Below are 12,500 nucleotides of genomic sequence, written 5' to 3'. Positions count from 1 at the left end.
CCCAGCTGGCAAATAACATATCTTTATTTTGACAATAGAGGTTTTGCATTGCAGCCATGTTGCATGACAGGAACAATAGATTCTTTTTCCTATAGGAACAGATGTTCTTACTAATGCAAAACATTTTCATTGTTCCTGCCATGCAACATGGCAGCCGTGCAAAACCTCTATTGGGTGCATATTATTGTGAGTATTTAAATTACAACAATTGGTATATTGTCGTGTTATGGATTCATTTGGCATGGCCATCCTCAAGGAACTTGTGTACTTCTGAAAGTATTTTCAAGTGTCGAGATATAGTGCACATCTTCACGTGTCGCGCACGTGACAAAGTGACCTTTACGTGCACCACTGCACCAAAGGTTGGTCATCTTGGAAAGATTTTTTCACATCTCACCGTCGTTTCTCTTTCATTTGTTTCTGCAAAAGATGTTTCGATGAGTCATTTCGTTTCATCTTAAACCGTTCAATTAGCGTTTTCTTTCTCAAACACTGAGCAAAAATACCCATCAATCAGTAAAAAACAATGTGCTAAGCCATTTTGGAATAAATATACTATTTTTACCTTGTTTCCATGGTACAGTGGCCATTGTCACCACCTGTAATGAAAATAATCTGGGTCCGGGTATTTACTCCATATGCAGTCGAACACCACGAGAAGCGCTATGTAAGGCCCATTTAAGAAGGAGAGACTTCTCTCTTTTCTTTTTTTTAGTTCTAAATTAACCATATACCACTGTACTTTTGCAGGCCCGAGTATAGGCTAATTGTAGCCTCTTGTTAGTTTATGAAACCGAGTAAAAGGATTCAATAAAATTAACCATTGGCGATTCACGGCCTTCAAAAATATTAAACGAGTGTGATTGGTGTGGTCTACAACGCATCTACCAGGGGCACCCAACGCCAATTTTCGGAAAATATCTGTTAGGAAGACGATTTGAGATCTAGAATTTTCGGAACATTTGTTGTAAAATTCCTTTCTTCCCTGCCTATCCTAGGATTTTCGAACATCTAAATCATGGTATAATTGCCCATTTTTAACGGATTTTTACCCTAAGAAGGTCATCTGGAATTTTCGGGAGCCTTTTTTCTGGGTGAAATTTTCGAAAAGATAAGTTTTGATCCCTACAATTTTCGGATCACTGGACTTTCAGCTAAGGAATCCCAACAGATGAAAATAATTAGGGGAAAAAATTATGCCTATATCAACCGTTTAAATACTAAAATACGTTTAACAATGCTATGTTTGAGTGGTTTTGAACTATACTCTCGTTGGGTGCCCCTGATCTACGCATCTCGCACCCCAGCCACGAAGCAATACATTAGGGAAAAAAATGGGCCTACTGTTCGTGTTATTTAATGAGGTTCAAAACAGTTTCAGAGCTTTCAACAAACTGCACTATTTGGGAGGATCAAATCTACCCAAGTGTTTTACGCAACGGGAAAGTGGCGGTAGCATATGAAATACCAATAATAAGATTCACTCGTTGATGTGACGTAAAATATTGGTTTCCTTGGCAACAAAAGAGCCATCTGAAAACATCCTACTTCTTATATCAAAAATTTGACTCGGTGCTCCCAAATTTTAGTGCTAAAAAGGGATTATTCGGCTGTGAAAAAAACTCTCTGCATATTTAAGAAAAAAAAGTCTTGAGCTGATTCGTTGCCACCTTCACAACTGGAAATTTTAAGTTGGCTCTGAATCTTGCTCCATTGCCATGGGAAATTATGACAAAGTAAATTCTAAAAGATCCCAAATTCTTCGCGGTTACACAAACTAACCGCGGTAAATATCATGGGAAAGAAGCGTAACGCTTTCTAGAGATTACTCAAAAGGACACTCCAATATCTGCAGTATACGATATTACCGTAACATCCTCAAGGTCCATAAATGGACCATTAAAAAATGAAGCGGCTGGCCACATTGGTCAAAGTGAGGAAATGGGAAAAACGTAACCTGCCACTGCTTAGCGGAAAGACGTTTTTGTACGAAATGGGGAAGTAATCCTCGCACTTAACGGGACGATTTTAAGCAAGTGTCTCTTCACGGACACCTGAAAAATTTACGTGATTTCACAGGATTCGAACCCATGACTTTTATGATGCCGGTGCAATGCTTTACCAACTGAGCTATGAAGCCACTCCGTTGGGAGCACGTCACTTTGTTAGGCTCATGTTTTCCCGTGACAGGACTCGATGAAATAAATATGCTTATTTGTTTTGCCACATAACATCCTATTCCTCGCTCCTCCCATCTCCCACTCTGACATTGACGCATTGACTGAAAAACTTGTGAATAGCACAGCGCGCGTTTGTTTGCCCTAACTTTGTCCAAGCCAAGCGTTTTGAAAAACAAAACAAAAAAAAACTACTGATAGCTACTGATGAAATCTCCTATTTTATAATGGTAGATCGGAAATATTACATGATGCAATATGAGTCACTGATCTAGAACTTTTGTTTTCTGGTGTAAAAAGATATCCAGGTTTACAGGCACTTCAAGGTGAATATTAAAAGGATTGAAGTCAGATCAAAAGTAAGGGTAGTGAAGTAAAAACAGCAGTCAGCTCATATCGGGGTCGTTGACTTAACTGCTAAGTTTCCCAATTTTTAACTATTTCATGAATGACGTAAGCTCATGTGCATGGCTGACAACCATTTGCTTTTGCAATATTTGAGAATCAAAGTCTTCTAATACCACTAGAACTATTGATCATCCAATCCTCGGAGCCTCTAAGCTGAAAGGATGCCTAAGAGATGGAGAAGGGTTAAGAATTCTAGAACGACCTCACTGTTTTTAACTTTCTTCATGGAAGTGATCTGTAGATGCGTGGATAAAATTTTAAGTTTTTTGTTCAGAAAAGTTTTGTCGCCTTGCAATCCTTAGTTTAGCTCATCGTGTTATGGATCACAGGCTTGGGGGATAAGTCGAAACAGGCAAACTATTTGGTTACTGTTGATGGGTGTATGTGTGGAGAGGGGACAGGACTAACTTATGACGTCACCATAGGTTACGCTCGGAAGCCATTGCCTTGAGATTCTAGTGTTTATTGTTCAGGATCATTCACTAGGAGGATTTTGTATTTCTTCTGGCTTAAAAGCCGCTAACAGTAGAAAAGACATTTTCCACGTGATAATAGTTATACATTTAAGGAAATGCCGCGAAACAGTTTATTAATTGGGAATTACCGGATGGCTGTTGAAATTAAAATGGCGCTGGGTGCTCGAGGTGCTCGATGATCGTATGGCACTATGGGTGCCTGTTTTAGAGTGATTTCTTGTCAGGAGTTTCTTTATGCTTTCGTCTCTTTGTTGGTTGTTTATCAATTATCTTGACTGATGCAGAAAATGAGTTTTGTGGTTTTGCTGACGGACAAGTCTCAAGATTCCTGATCAGAACTTTCACTGTTTTCGGTTTCTTATCCATCACCTTGGAGGAAATTGATGTTTAACATATTACGGGGTTTAAAATGAACTCAACGAAGACCAAAGGCAACGAAAAAACACCAGGTACGTTCAAGTTTTTCAGATCATTATATCAGAGCTTCCGAGAGTGTTCTGGATTCGTTTATTTGAAATCAGTAAGCTTGCGCATGCATCACTCCTGAGGAAGATTCTTAATGTTCTTCAATTAATTCAGTGATGAAGTGTAAGGTGGAAAATGTGCCTTGTTATTTGCGTGAACATGGGCTTTTTAATATTGAAATGCACATACTCTTGCATTGCATAACTTTTGAAAAGACAGAAAAAAAAAAATCCAGGACCTTGACTACAGCACAATGTAGTTTGCTGTTACTGGATATCCTTGCGGTGTGTTCGACTGAAGCATACTCAGTGACCAAATACGCAAATCTTGATGGTGCATCAAATTATAACTAAATTGGTTTTTCCCTGAACTAAATTTATTGGTGATGAAGCATAGTTCAAGATAATTAGTGGCCCTCTTTTCGAAGGGATGCTAGAGTTAAGCGATTTATCTAGATATTTATGCGCCGTGTAAGATTGACTGCGATAGGCTTATTTTGTTTTGAAATAAATTCACACTTCACAGCCGTGCTAACGGTAAAAACCTAAGTGTGAGTGGTAAATGAATAAAAACGTTTTGGCAGTCATGAGGGCTACTAAGGAGTAAGTAAGTCAATAAGTACAATACCAACGAGTAGGTTTCGATCATCTTCGTCGGTTTGACAGGTTGCAATATTTGGGAAGCAAAAAATTAGCTGCTATATTTTTCTGTAATTTTCGTTGAAAAATTAAGCCCCCTAAGTGGTGAAATGAATGCGGTAGCTGTAAAGTGAATGAATTATTTTTCGTAAAAATTTAACTGCGAAACTAGCTCGTTTTTTGTTTTTATTTGATCATTTTGTTGGTGTCTGACGGAGCAAATCACTGCTTCAAAGCTATGATTTTCATTGTAAAGGTCGAAAATTTGCATTTGAAAGGCTTCAAGTACACAGTGTACCAGATCTCTGCTCCATTTTAAGGGCTTCATTTCTTATTTTGTGATATCATTTACTTTGACAGAGGCATGTTTTATGGCGTTCACACCTCAGAGCTCTCCGACTCGCGTAAGTACAACTAGTCGTTCAATTGTTCTTTCATTTCGCAGCTCTTCCTATGAATCATCTGTTTGCGTTTTCAACGCTTTTTATTTGGCGTCAATGGAATTCGTCGTGAAACCGTTCCGATCAATTTTCTTTAGGTTGTCACTTAGATGGTGTTATTTGGCTGTGATTTATTCCTACCGTAATCACTGTATGACATCGGTGAATTGATGAAAACGATAAGTTGGATTTGATATGTGACTATGTAGCGTACAGTCATGCAGCTCCGCGCACCAAGCACAGAAGATTTGTTTACACAGAAGACAAAATTCGAATCGAGCGACGTTCATTGACGTATGCATCGCATGTTTCCAAAGCGTGCAACATGTTCGAAAATTTATTTGTCACGCGATCATTTCAGCAACGTTTTCGAAATAGGGGCTTGAATGTGTCGCATGTGACAAATTGAAAGAAAGCGTTTTTTCTTTCTTTCATCCATTTTGTGCATATAAAATATCTCTAACAGTTTGTTTGGTTGTAGATTATAAATGAAGGGTTTCTGGTGTACTGATATATTTGCAAACTTTGTTTTGGTTAACTGTGATCCTATCATTGTGTTCATTGTAAGTGCCTTGTTTTTATTTTGTGTTATCAGCAAACTGTCTAAATCAAATGTTTCTGATGACTTTCTTTGCCTTAGCTTGTCATTTGGTTTCCACCAGAACTTTGGTAAATTCAGCGTGACCCCTTAAAAGAGTGTTTCTTTTGTAATCAACTTCTAAAACGTTTTTGAAAGTCAATTAACTGGTATCAATTCTAAAAAGGGAAAACTAATATTGTTATACTGGCATCATTTGAAAGTTTTAAATTATGCAAGACAAAAATATTAGTTATTTGTGGGACACTTGATCTTGAAAGGTATCCTTCTAGTCTATTTTTTGTTTCTCCCAATAAAGCATGTGTTTTTCAGAGGTGAAATCATCTACTTTTTCATCATTGATGTGATTGATATAATTTTCTTAACTTGGTTCAGTTAAGACATTGCTAACTTGGTTAATTATACATTGAAAAAGATAACTTGCTCAATTCTGAAACTCAAACCCAGTCAGTCAGTCAGTTTCAGCCGTTAAATGTTCATCATTAGATGTAGGCCTTCCCCATTGTCCAGTCCACTGGTCTACGTTTTGCGCGACACGGTGCCAGTGTTTTACAAAACTGTCCAAGTTGTCTCCCATCTCTTCCTTGGTCTTCCTCGGGTTCCTTGTGTGTCCCCTGGGCGGCCAGAGCGTAATGTAGGTTGTTCAATGGTTGTCTGTTGTTCTAGCCACATGACCAGCCCAATTCCATATAAATTTACTTATCATTTCCATGATATCTTTTGCACTGTGGTTTGGTCTTTTCTTGGATCCATTGAGCTGTTTTACAGTCTTGCCATGTGATGTTTATCATGATTGTTTCGTAGGCTCTCTGCATAGTTCTGAGTTTCAAGCTCAAACCCAAGTTTTATTATAATTATAGTGACTGCATGGGTTGAAAGTCCCTTTAGTTAAGGTGAACGAAGGAAATTTTCATAAAATACTGCTAATAATCTTAGTGTGCAAATCAATTAAAGTTAGCCTTAGTAGCCACAATAAATTTTTAAAACTTGAAGATGTGCTACAGTCAGTAATGGAAAGAAAAGATATATAATAAATTATGAAACCATAGCAGACCTAATATTAAATCAATATATAGAAGGCTGTTTTATCTATTTCAGTCATACCAAGAATCTGATGATATAGTAACAAGTTGCAGCCAAATTGTTTTTGTAATTCAGTTTTGTTGTGCTTTGAAAACGGGATAAAACTACCAACCCAACCCTCTGAGGTCCAGTTGGTCAGAAGATGAGAAATGTCATGAAATCCCGCACTTATACTCAAAGTACAACCTTGGATAAAAATCAAAGCTCAAAATTTTGTCAGCCAGGTGTTAATAATCCTTGGAGAAAGCATTTACTTGGAAGTAATTTAATCTGCCATGGGTTACTTTACACATCAGAAACATTTCCAATGACTTTGGTAAGGCTTGCAATTTTTGGTCTTATCTGTATGATGACTCAACCAAGCTTCATGTTTGTATTTAAAGAAAAAATACAATACAATACAAAATTTTTTAATGACTCTCCCTAAAGAGGGCTTTTCAGTGACAATGTAAAACGTTTCATAGAAAAACTCAGGAGGCTAAAGTGTAACAAACATTCGCTAGAATTACAACAGAGCAGCATACATGTATAATTTTGCTCTGAGATGACGCTTAAAATCAGAAGGTGAAACTATTTCAGAGTTACAGAGTTTAAGGGAATTATCTAAACTGTTCCACAGACTTACAGTACGATTAAAAATTACCCTTTGTCCAGATTTAGTTTTATATAAGGGTACATGCAGAAGTTGGGAGCTACTGGTCATGCGACCACTTACTTCACCATATGTTAGAAACTTACATTGTAGATGAAAGGTAAGTAGGAGCGTAGCCAGTCATACATTTAAGGGATGATTGACAACAAAATAGTAGTGTGTCCTCATTACTATATTTTCTTTTTTCTTTTTTATTTATAGGGTGGGGAGGTTTTATTTGTTACGTATTCAGATGATTATCCACTGCCGGACAATGGAGACTTTTATATTGTGTTTGAAGGAAAAAGCCAACGTCATGTAACTACAGCACAGCAAATAAATTCTTACACTCTGCGTGCTATTGTTCCTGGTAAGGATGATGCAATTTATTTTAGTAGAGTGATTATGGCCTCCTAGTTTTGTCGTAGTGCCACTGAGACTACAATCATAGACAAAAGTGGGTGGGAAGGTTATGATTAAAATGAACTGCATCAGAGCTGTACATGTGCTTCAACCCGCTTCTGTTAAAGTGCAAAAGAAATAGTTTCACATTCTCTTATATAACCCCCCCCCCCCCCCATTCAATGTTGGAAGGTAACACAACAATTTCCCACTAAAACCATTCAGTTTTGCACGACATTGAATAGGGGGGAGGGGAGAGAAGCACTGAAGACCTCACAAGTGCTGATCTTCCCAAGGGGTTTGTCCATGATTGTAGGTACATTGTAGAAGCTACATAAGGGACTCCTACTTGAAAATGATGGGAAGGCTCTTTACTAGGGGTGTTGAGCACAAACCTTTTTTAACTGTTGACTTTTATATTATGATTGTAAATATGGTATAAGAAATTTGTGCTAATCTTTGAAGATGATGTCAAGAAATATTTTTATGAAAATGTTATTTTCCTGTGTAATGTTTTCATCTTAAAGTTTAAATGGTCACAGAACAGGAATTTGTATCTATGGGTTTACCTTTGCAGGTATTTTTAAGTGTACACAAACTGATGAACTGATGATGTTTGAAAAAATAATACATAAATGAATTTCAATGACATGAATGCTAACCCGGGTAAACAACTTAAAATTAACCTACATTTTCTGATTGTGCATTGCAATTTGATTTGACTGTCGCAATTTAACAGATCATAACCAAGCAGAGAGGGTGGCCCTTACCATTTACTGCTTCAAGGACAAAAAGCTGGGATCCCTGTCATCACACAAATTCGTATACTGCCTGGATATCGAACAAATTCTTGCTCAACTTTTGGCAGATAGTGCATCAGACAGCAAACTTTTTGACTGTATAGCTTCTTTGTCCGTGGTATCGAATCATATTTCCAAGGAACTGAAAGACACATTGGATGCAAGAATAACAAATGCATTTGAATTTTTGGATTTGCCTCCTACCTGGTCTCTGTTTGGAAAAGGGATAGAAAACGAAGAAATTAGGAATGGTAAGTTGATTTTTGAAAGATTTTTTTACAGCAAAAGGGCTTTTTTACCACAATTGCTTGTAATGTCACAATCTGATTGGCTAATTTGCCGTTGTCGATAAGAGTCTAGACAACGCTGTATGTGTTATGCTTGTGTCAATTTGTCACGTAATGTAATAGCCAATCAGGAACACCCATTTTGAGAAGTAAACCCAGTGAATCACATTGTGAGAAAGTTATAGACAATGCTTGCTCTTTCATTGCGTTATGATTTTGGTCACGCTCTGAAATAAAAACTTTCTTTGGCGTTTAATATTGTGGTAAAAAACAAATCGAAAGTGGTTCAGCGTTGTCTGTACTCTTATCGACAATGACATTCGTCATCACACTGGTCAAAATTTGTTGCACAACAACAAATTTTGACCACTGTGATGATGAATATCATTGTCGATAGGGGTACAAAAAACGCTGAACCACTTTCAATCTGTTAAATCTCATGGAAACGGATTTTATGCATGTGCACTTGGGCATAAATGCTAAGGACTGTAAATTGTTACACAAGTTTCTTCATGATAACTTAGTTCTTTTGACAAATTTGGCCGTTCTTTTACCTTCTTGTGTATAAAATTGAACTACAACATGTATTATATGCAAACTTAGTTGCTAAGGCATACTAAGCTTTGTGGGCAACTTGATCTTCAAGAATCTCTGAAATGTGGTCTCTTAAAAAAACCAGATTATTGGAGCAGAGTTGAAAAACATTGACTCAGCTAACCAACATGATGCATGTGTGTTGTTTAAAGCAGATTTGAACGTGGGTTCCAATGAGGGAAAGAAATTGTTAGAAGAATGCCCCTTTCTTCCTCATTTGCCATGGGTAATGTTGGAAATGACCTATATTTCTGTGCCTCTAATGGGCCAAAGGGATTAAGGGAGTAAGGATACATGTTTAAAAATACCGTAGTTGTAGTCTGGCATGATAAAAAGAATTAAAAAACTTGTTGTCACTGATTAAAAAACTTATGTAAAAATGAAGTTTCGGTCAAAATACTATGACCTTCTTCAGCATAAAATGGCTTACGAAATACAAAATGAGTGCTTAAAAACGCCATAGAAACGTCACTTGGGATTGCCAAGGGCCTTGTAAATGTCCGGAATGTAAACACGTTCATTAATGGAATTAGATTCGCAAATTGAATGCCACGCTTCTAAAACTAATCTTTTTCCCCATTGGGGACAACAGTCAATGACCTTGACGTCGTCAAGGTCAAAATTGTGATTATTCTCTACGCAATGTTGGGTAAATAAAGAATTCTTAGCTCCTGTAAAAATCGCTCTTTTGTGTTCTCTTGTTTTAGATCTTAAGGCCCTTGATATGTTTGACCAATATAAACTTTGTCACAGTTTTTACAATAATATTAATTTTATAGATGACTCCTGTTGATAGCTCTTTACTAAATTTGTCTTTAGGTTTTCTTAAAATGGAGCCGACGGTCATTACGGGTTTGTGGGCATTACATTGATATTGAAATGATTTAAAGTTCGTGCGATTTTTTCTGAAATTCCTTGAAGGTATGGCAACGTGACAAAACCTCTGTTGGTTTGAAACCAGTTTGAGGAAACAGTGGTACTTTTACAGCTTTTGATAAATTGGTCGGTGTAACCATTGAGCTTTAGAGCGTCAACCACGTGTTGTACTTCAGATAATTTGTCTGCGTCAGTAGAAGGGATGTTCTTTGCTCTGTCGAGGAGCGTTCTAGCTACTGAGCGTTTGTGTTGAGAAGGGTGGTGAGAGTTGAATTGAAGGTATTTGTCAGTGTGTGTGGCTTTCCTGTAGACGCTGGTTTTATAGTTCCATCGGGATTCCTGGTTGTCATGGTGTCCAGAAATGCGATGGATCCTTCTTTCTCTTCTTCCACTGTAAATTTGATGTGTTGATTAATATTGAGTTAATTAAGGCGGGAGTGGAACTCTGTAAGATGTTCCCTAACATCAACCCATGACACCAACGTGCAGCAACTCAATGACAAACTTTATTACACACTCCGAAGCACTGACACCCACCAGCTACCTTCTTTGGACTGCCAAAAATACACAAACCGGAGGTTCCGCTAAGACCCGTCACCAGCTCTATTAACTGTCCCACTTACCAAGTTTCTAAACATCTAGCTTCTATCCTGAGCCCTTTACAAAACTACAAGTATACTGTTGCGAACAGTTGTGATTTTGTAAAGAAAGTCTCTAGTTGTAACATTGCCCCGCGGGAAACCATGGTGTCTTTCCATGTCGTATCCCTCTTCACATCTATACCGACAATTTTGGCACTTCAGGTGACTAAGAACAGACTTGAAGCTCGGAAAAAACAAACATGTCTGTTAACAACATCATGAATTTGCTTGAATTTGTACTTGATAACAATTATTGCTTCATCGTTGATGGCACTTTCTACAAACAAATTTTCGGCTGCCGAATGGGTTCACCTGTGAGCGCAATTTTGGCAAATTTAGTTATGGAACACGTTGAAGAGAGAGCTTTAATCACCGCACCCCACCCTCCTAAGTGGTGGTATAGATACGTTGATGATAGCCATGTCTACATCGCTCGGGAACATCTTTACAGAGTTCCACTACCACCTTACCATAATTTCCAGACGTTTACCCGCACGGCAGATTACCCGCAGTGGTCTATTTTTGTTGTAAGGGGAAAAAAAGTTCAACAGATTACCCGCACTGGCCTATTACCCGCACCCCAAAACAAAAGAAAATCATGCTACTGTATTACCGGGATAAGAACTCACAAACTTGGAGCGATGAATATTCCGTGTTGTTGTTTACAAAGCGAAAGATCGATAACATTTTCTGCTAAGAATTGGCTGTTAAGAATGCAGCCTTAAACACTCTCCTTAACCATTTCTGGTTTGTCTTGTTAAAACTTAAATATCAAGGTATTAACGCTAAAACTCGATAGATTGCGAGTTGAAGGCCACCATCTCTACGATTGATGATTGAGCGCCTTTTTGATAGGTTGAGAGAAAGTTGGGGCGAGTGTTAGAATTATTAGTAAATCAAGTTTTCACACGCATTGTTTGCGATGTTCATTGAGCGGTTTTACAAAGACTAAGACAAATAAAGCATCATTTTAAAGATTGAATCAACAAACGAGGAAACACACAGATTTGAACGAAGTATTGGTTTAATTATCCTCATTTTACCTATTGTTTTTTGATCTTCTATTGAATGATACCACTTGTAAAAATCCGTTCTAAAAAAAATCGATATCTCAGGATCTACTGACTCTAAGAAATCACTTGAAACGGGAAAATACTTTCTACCTCAAGGCAGTGCTTGCGAATTACGGTACTTTAAAGCCTGCTATTTCACATTTTTATTCTTTTGTTTTTAGTTTATTATTCCAACTAAACATAGAAAGAAGCTGCGAAATTAGCAAAGTAAGAAAGTAATATCACACGCATGATAAACGATTTTCAATTTGCATTAGTTTTCATCGAGAGCATTAGGCAATTAAAGCGGGATAAATACGGCAATACACAATTTTTAGAAACAGTTTCATTAATGACTTTTATATTTTTTCCCTACTTACGGTTTTAAAACTATACCGGAAGATTTAAAAATTATCACATTACCCGCATCTTCCTATAACCCGCACCAACAACTGTTTGCAGAAAAATTAACACATTACCCGCGGGTAATCGCCCGGAAATTACGGTAACTCAATATTAATCAACTCATCAAATTTACAGTGGAAGAAGGAAAGATGGATCCATCGCATTTCTGGACACTATGACAACCAGGAATCCCGATGGAACTATAAAAACCAGCGTCTACAGGAAAGCCACACACACTGACAATACCTTCAATTCAACTCTCACCACCCTTCTCAACACAAACGCTCAGTAGCTAGAACGCTCCTTGACAGAGCAAAGAACATCCCCTCTACTGATGCAGACAAATTATCTGAAGTACAACATGTGGTTGACGCTCTAAAGATCAATGGTTACACTGACCAATTTATCAAAAGCTGTAAAAGTACCACTGTTTCCTCAAACTGGTTTCAAACCAACAGAGGTTTTGTCACGTTGCCATACCTTCAAAGAATTCCAGAAAAAATCGCACGAACTTTAAATCATTTCAA

The 12,500-nt window shown here is 37.6% G+C and overlaps 1 protein-coding gene across 3 annotated transcripts in view; it reads left to right on the top strand.

Annotated features, from left to right (window-relative positions):
* Positions 1–3,016: 3,016 nt before the first annotated feature.
* The window catches only part of LOC138030092 (rho guanine nucleotide exchange factor 28-like), a 61,243-nt gene continuing 51,759 nt past the window's right edge, over positions 3,017–12,500 (top strand). For all 3 annotated transcript variants that reach the window (XM_068877972.1, XM_068877963.1, XM_068877954.1), the window contains exons 1-4: positions 3,017–3,510; positions 4,525–4,568; positions 7,139–7,286; positions 8,058–8,369. In XM_068877972.1, coding sequence (XP_068734073.1) covers positions 3,471–3,510; positions 4,525–4,568; positions 7,139–7,286; positions 8,058–8,369 — 544 coding nt within the window. In that variant the 5' untranslated portion in view covers positions 3,017–3,470. The remainder of the gene's footprint in view (positions 3,511–4,524; positions 4,569–7,138; positions 7,287–8,057; positions 8,370–12,500) is intronic.

Source organism: Montipora capricornis, chromosome 2, assembly GCF_036669925.1.
Source record: "Montipora capricornis isolate CH-2021 chromosome 2, ASM3666992v2, whole genome shotgun sequence".
Taxonomy (NCBI): Eukaryota; Metazoa; Cnidaria; class Anthozoa; order Scleractinia; family Acroporidae; genus Montipora; species Montipora capricornis.
Note: the sequence above shows the minus strand (reverse complement) of the source record. Positions and strands in the feature narration are given on the sequence as shown.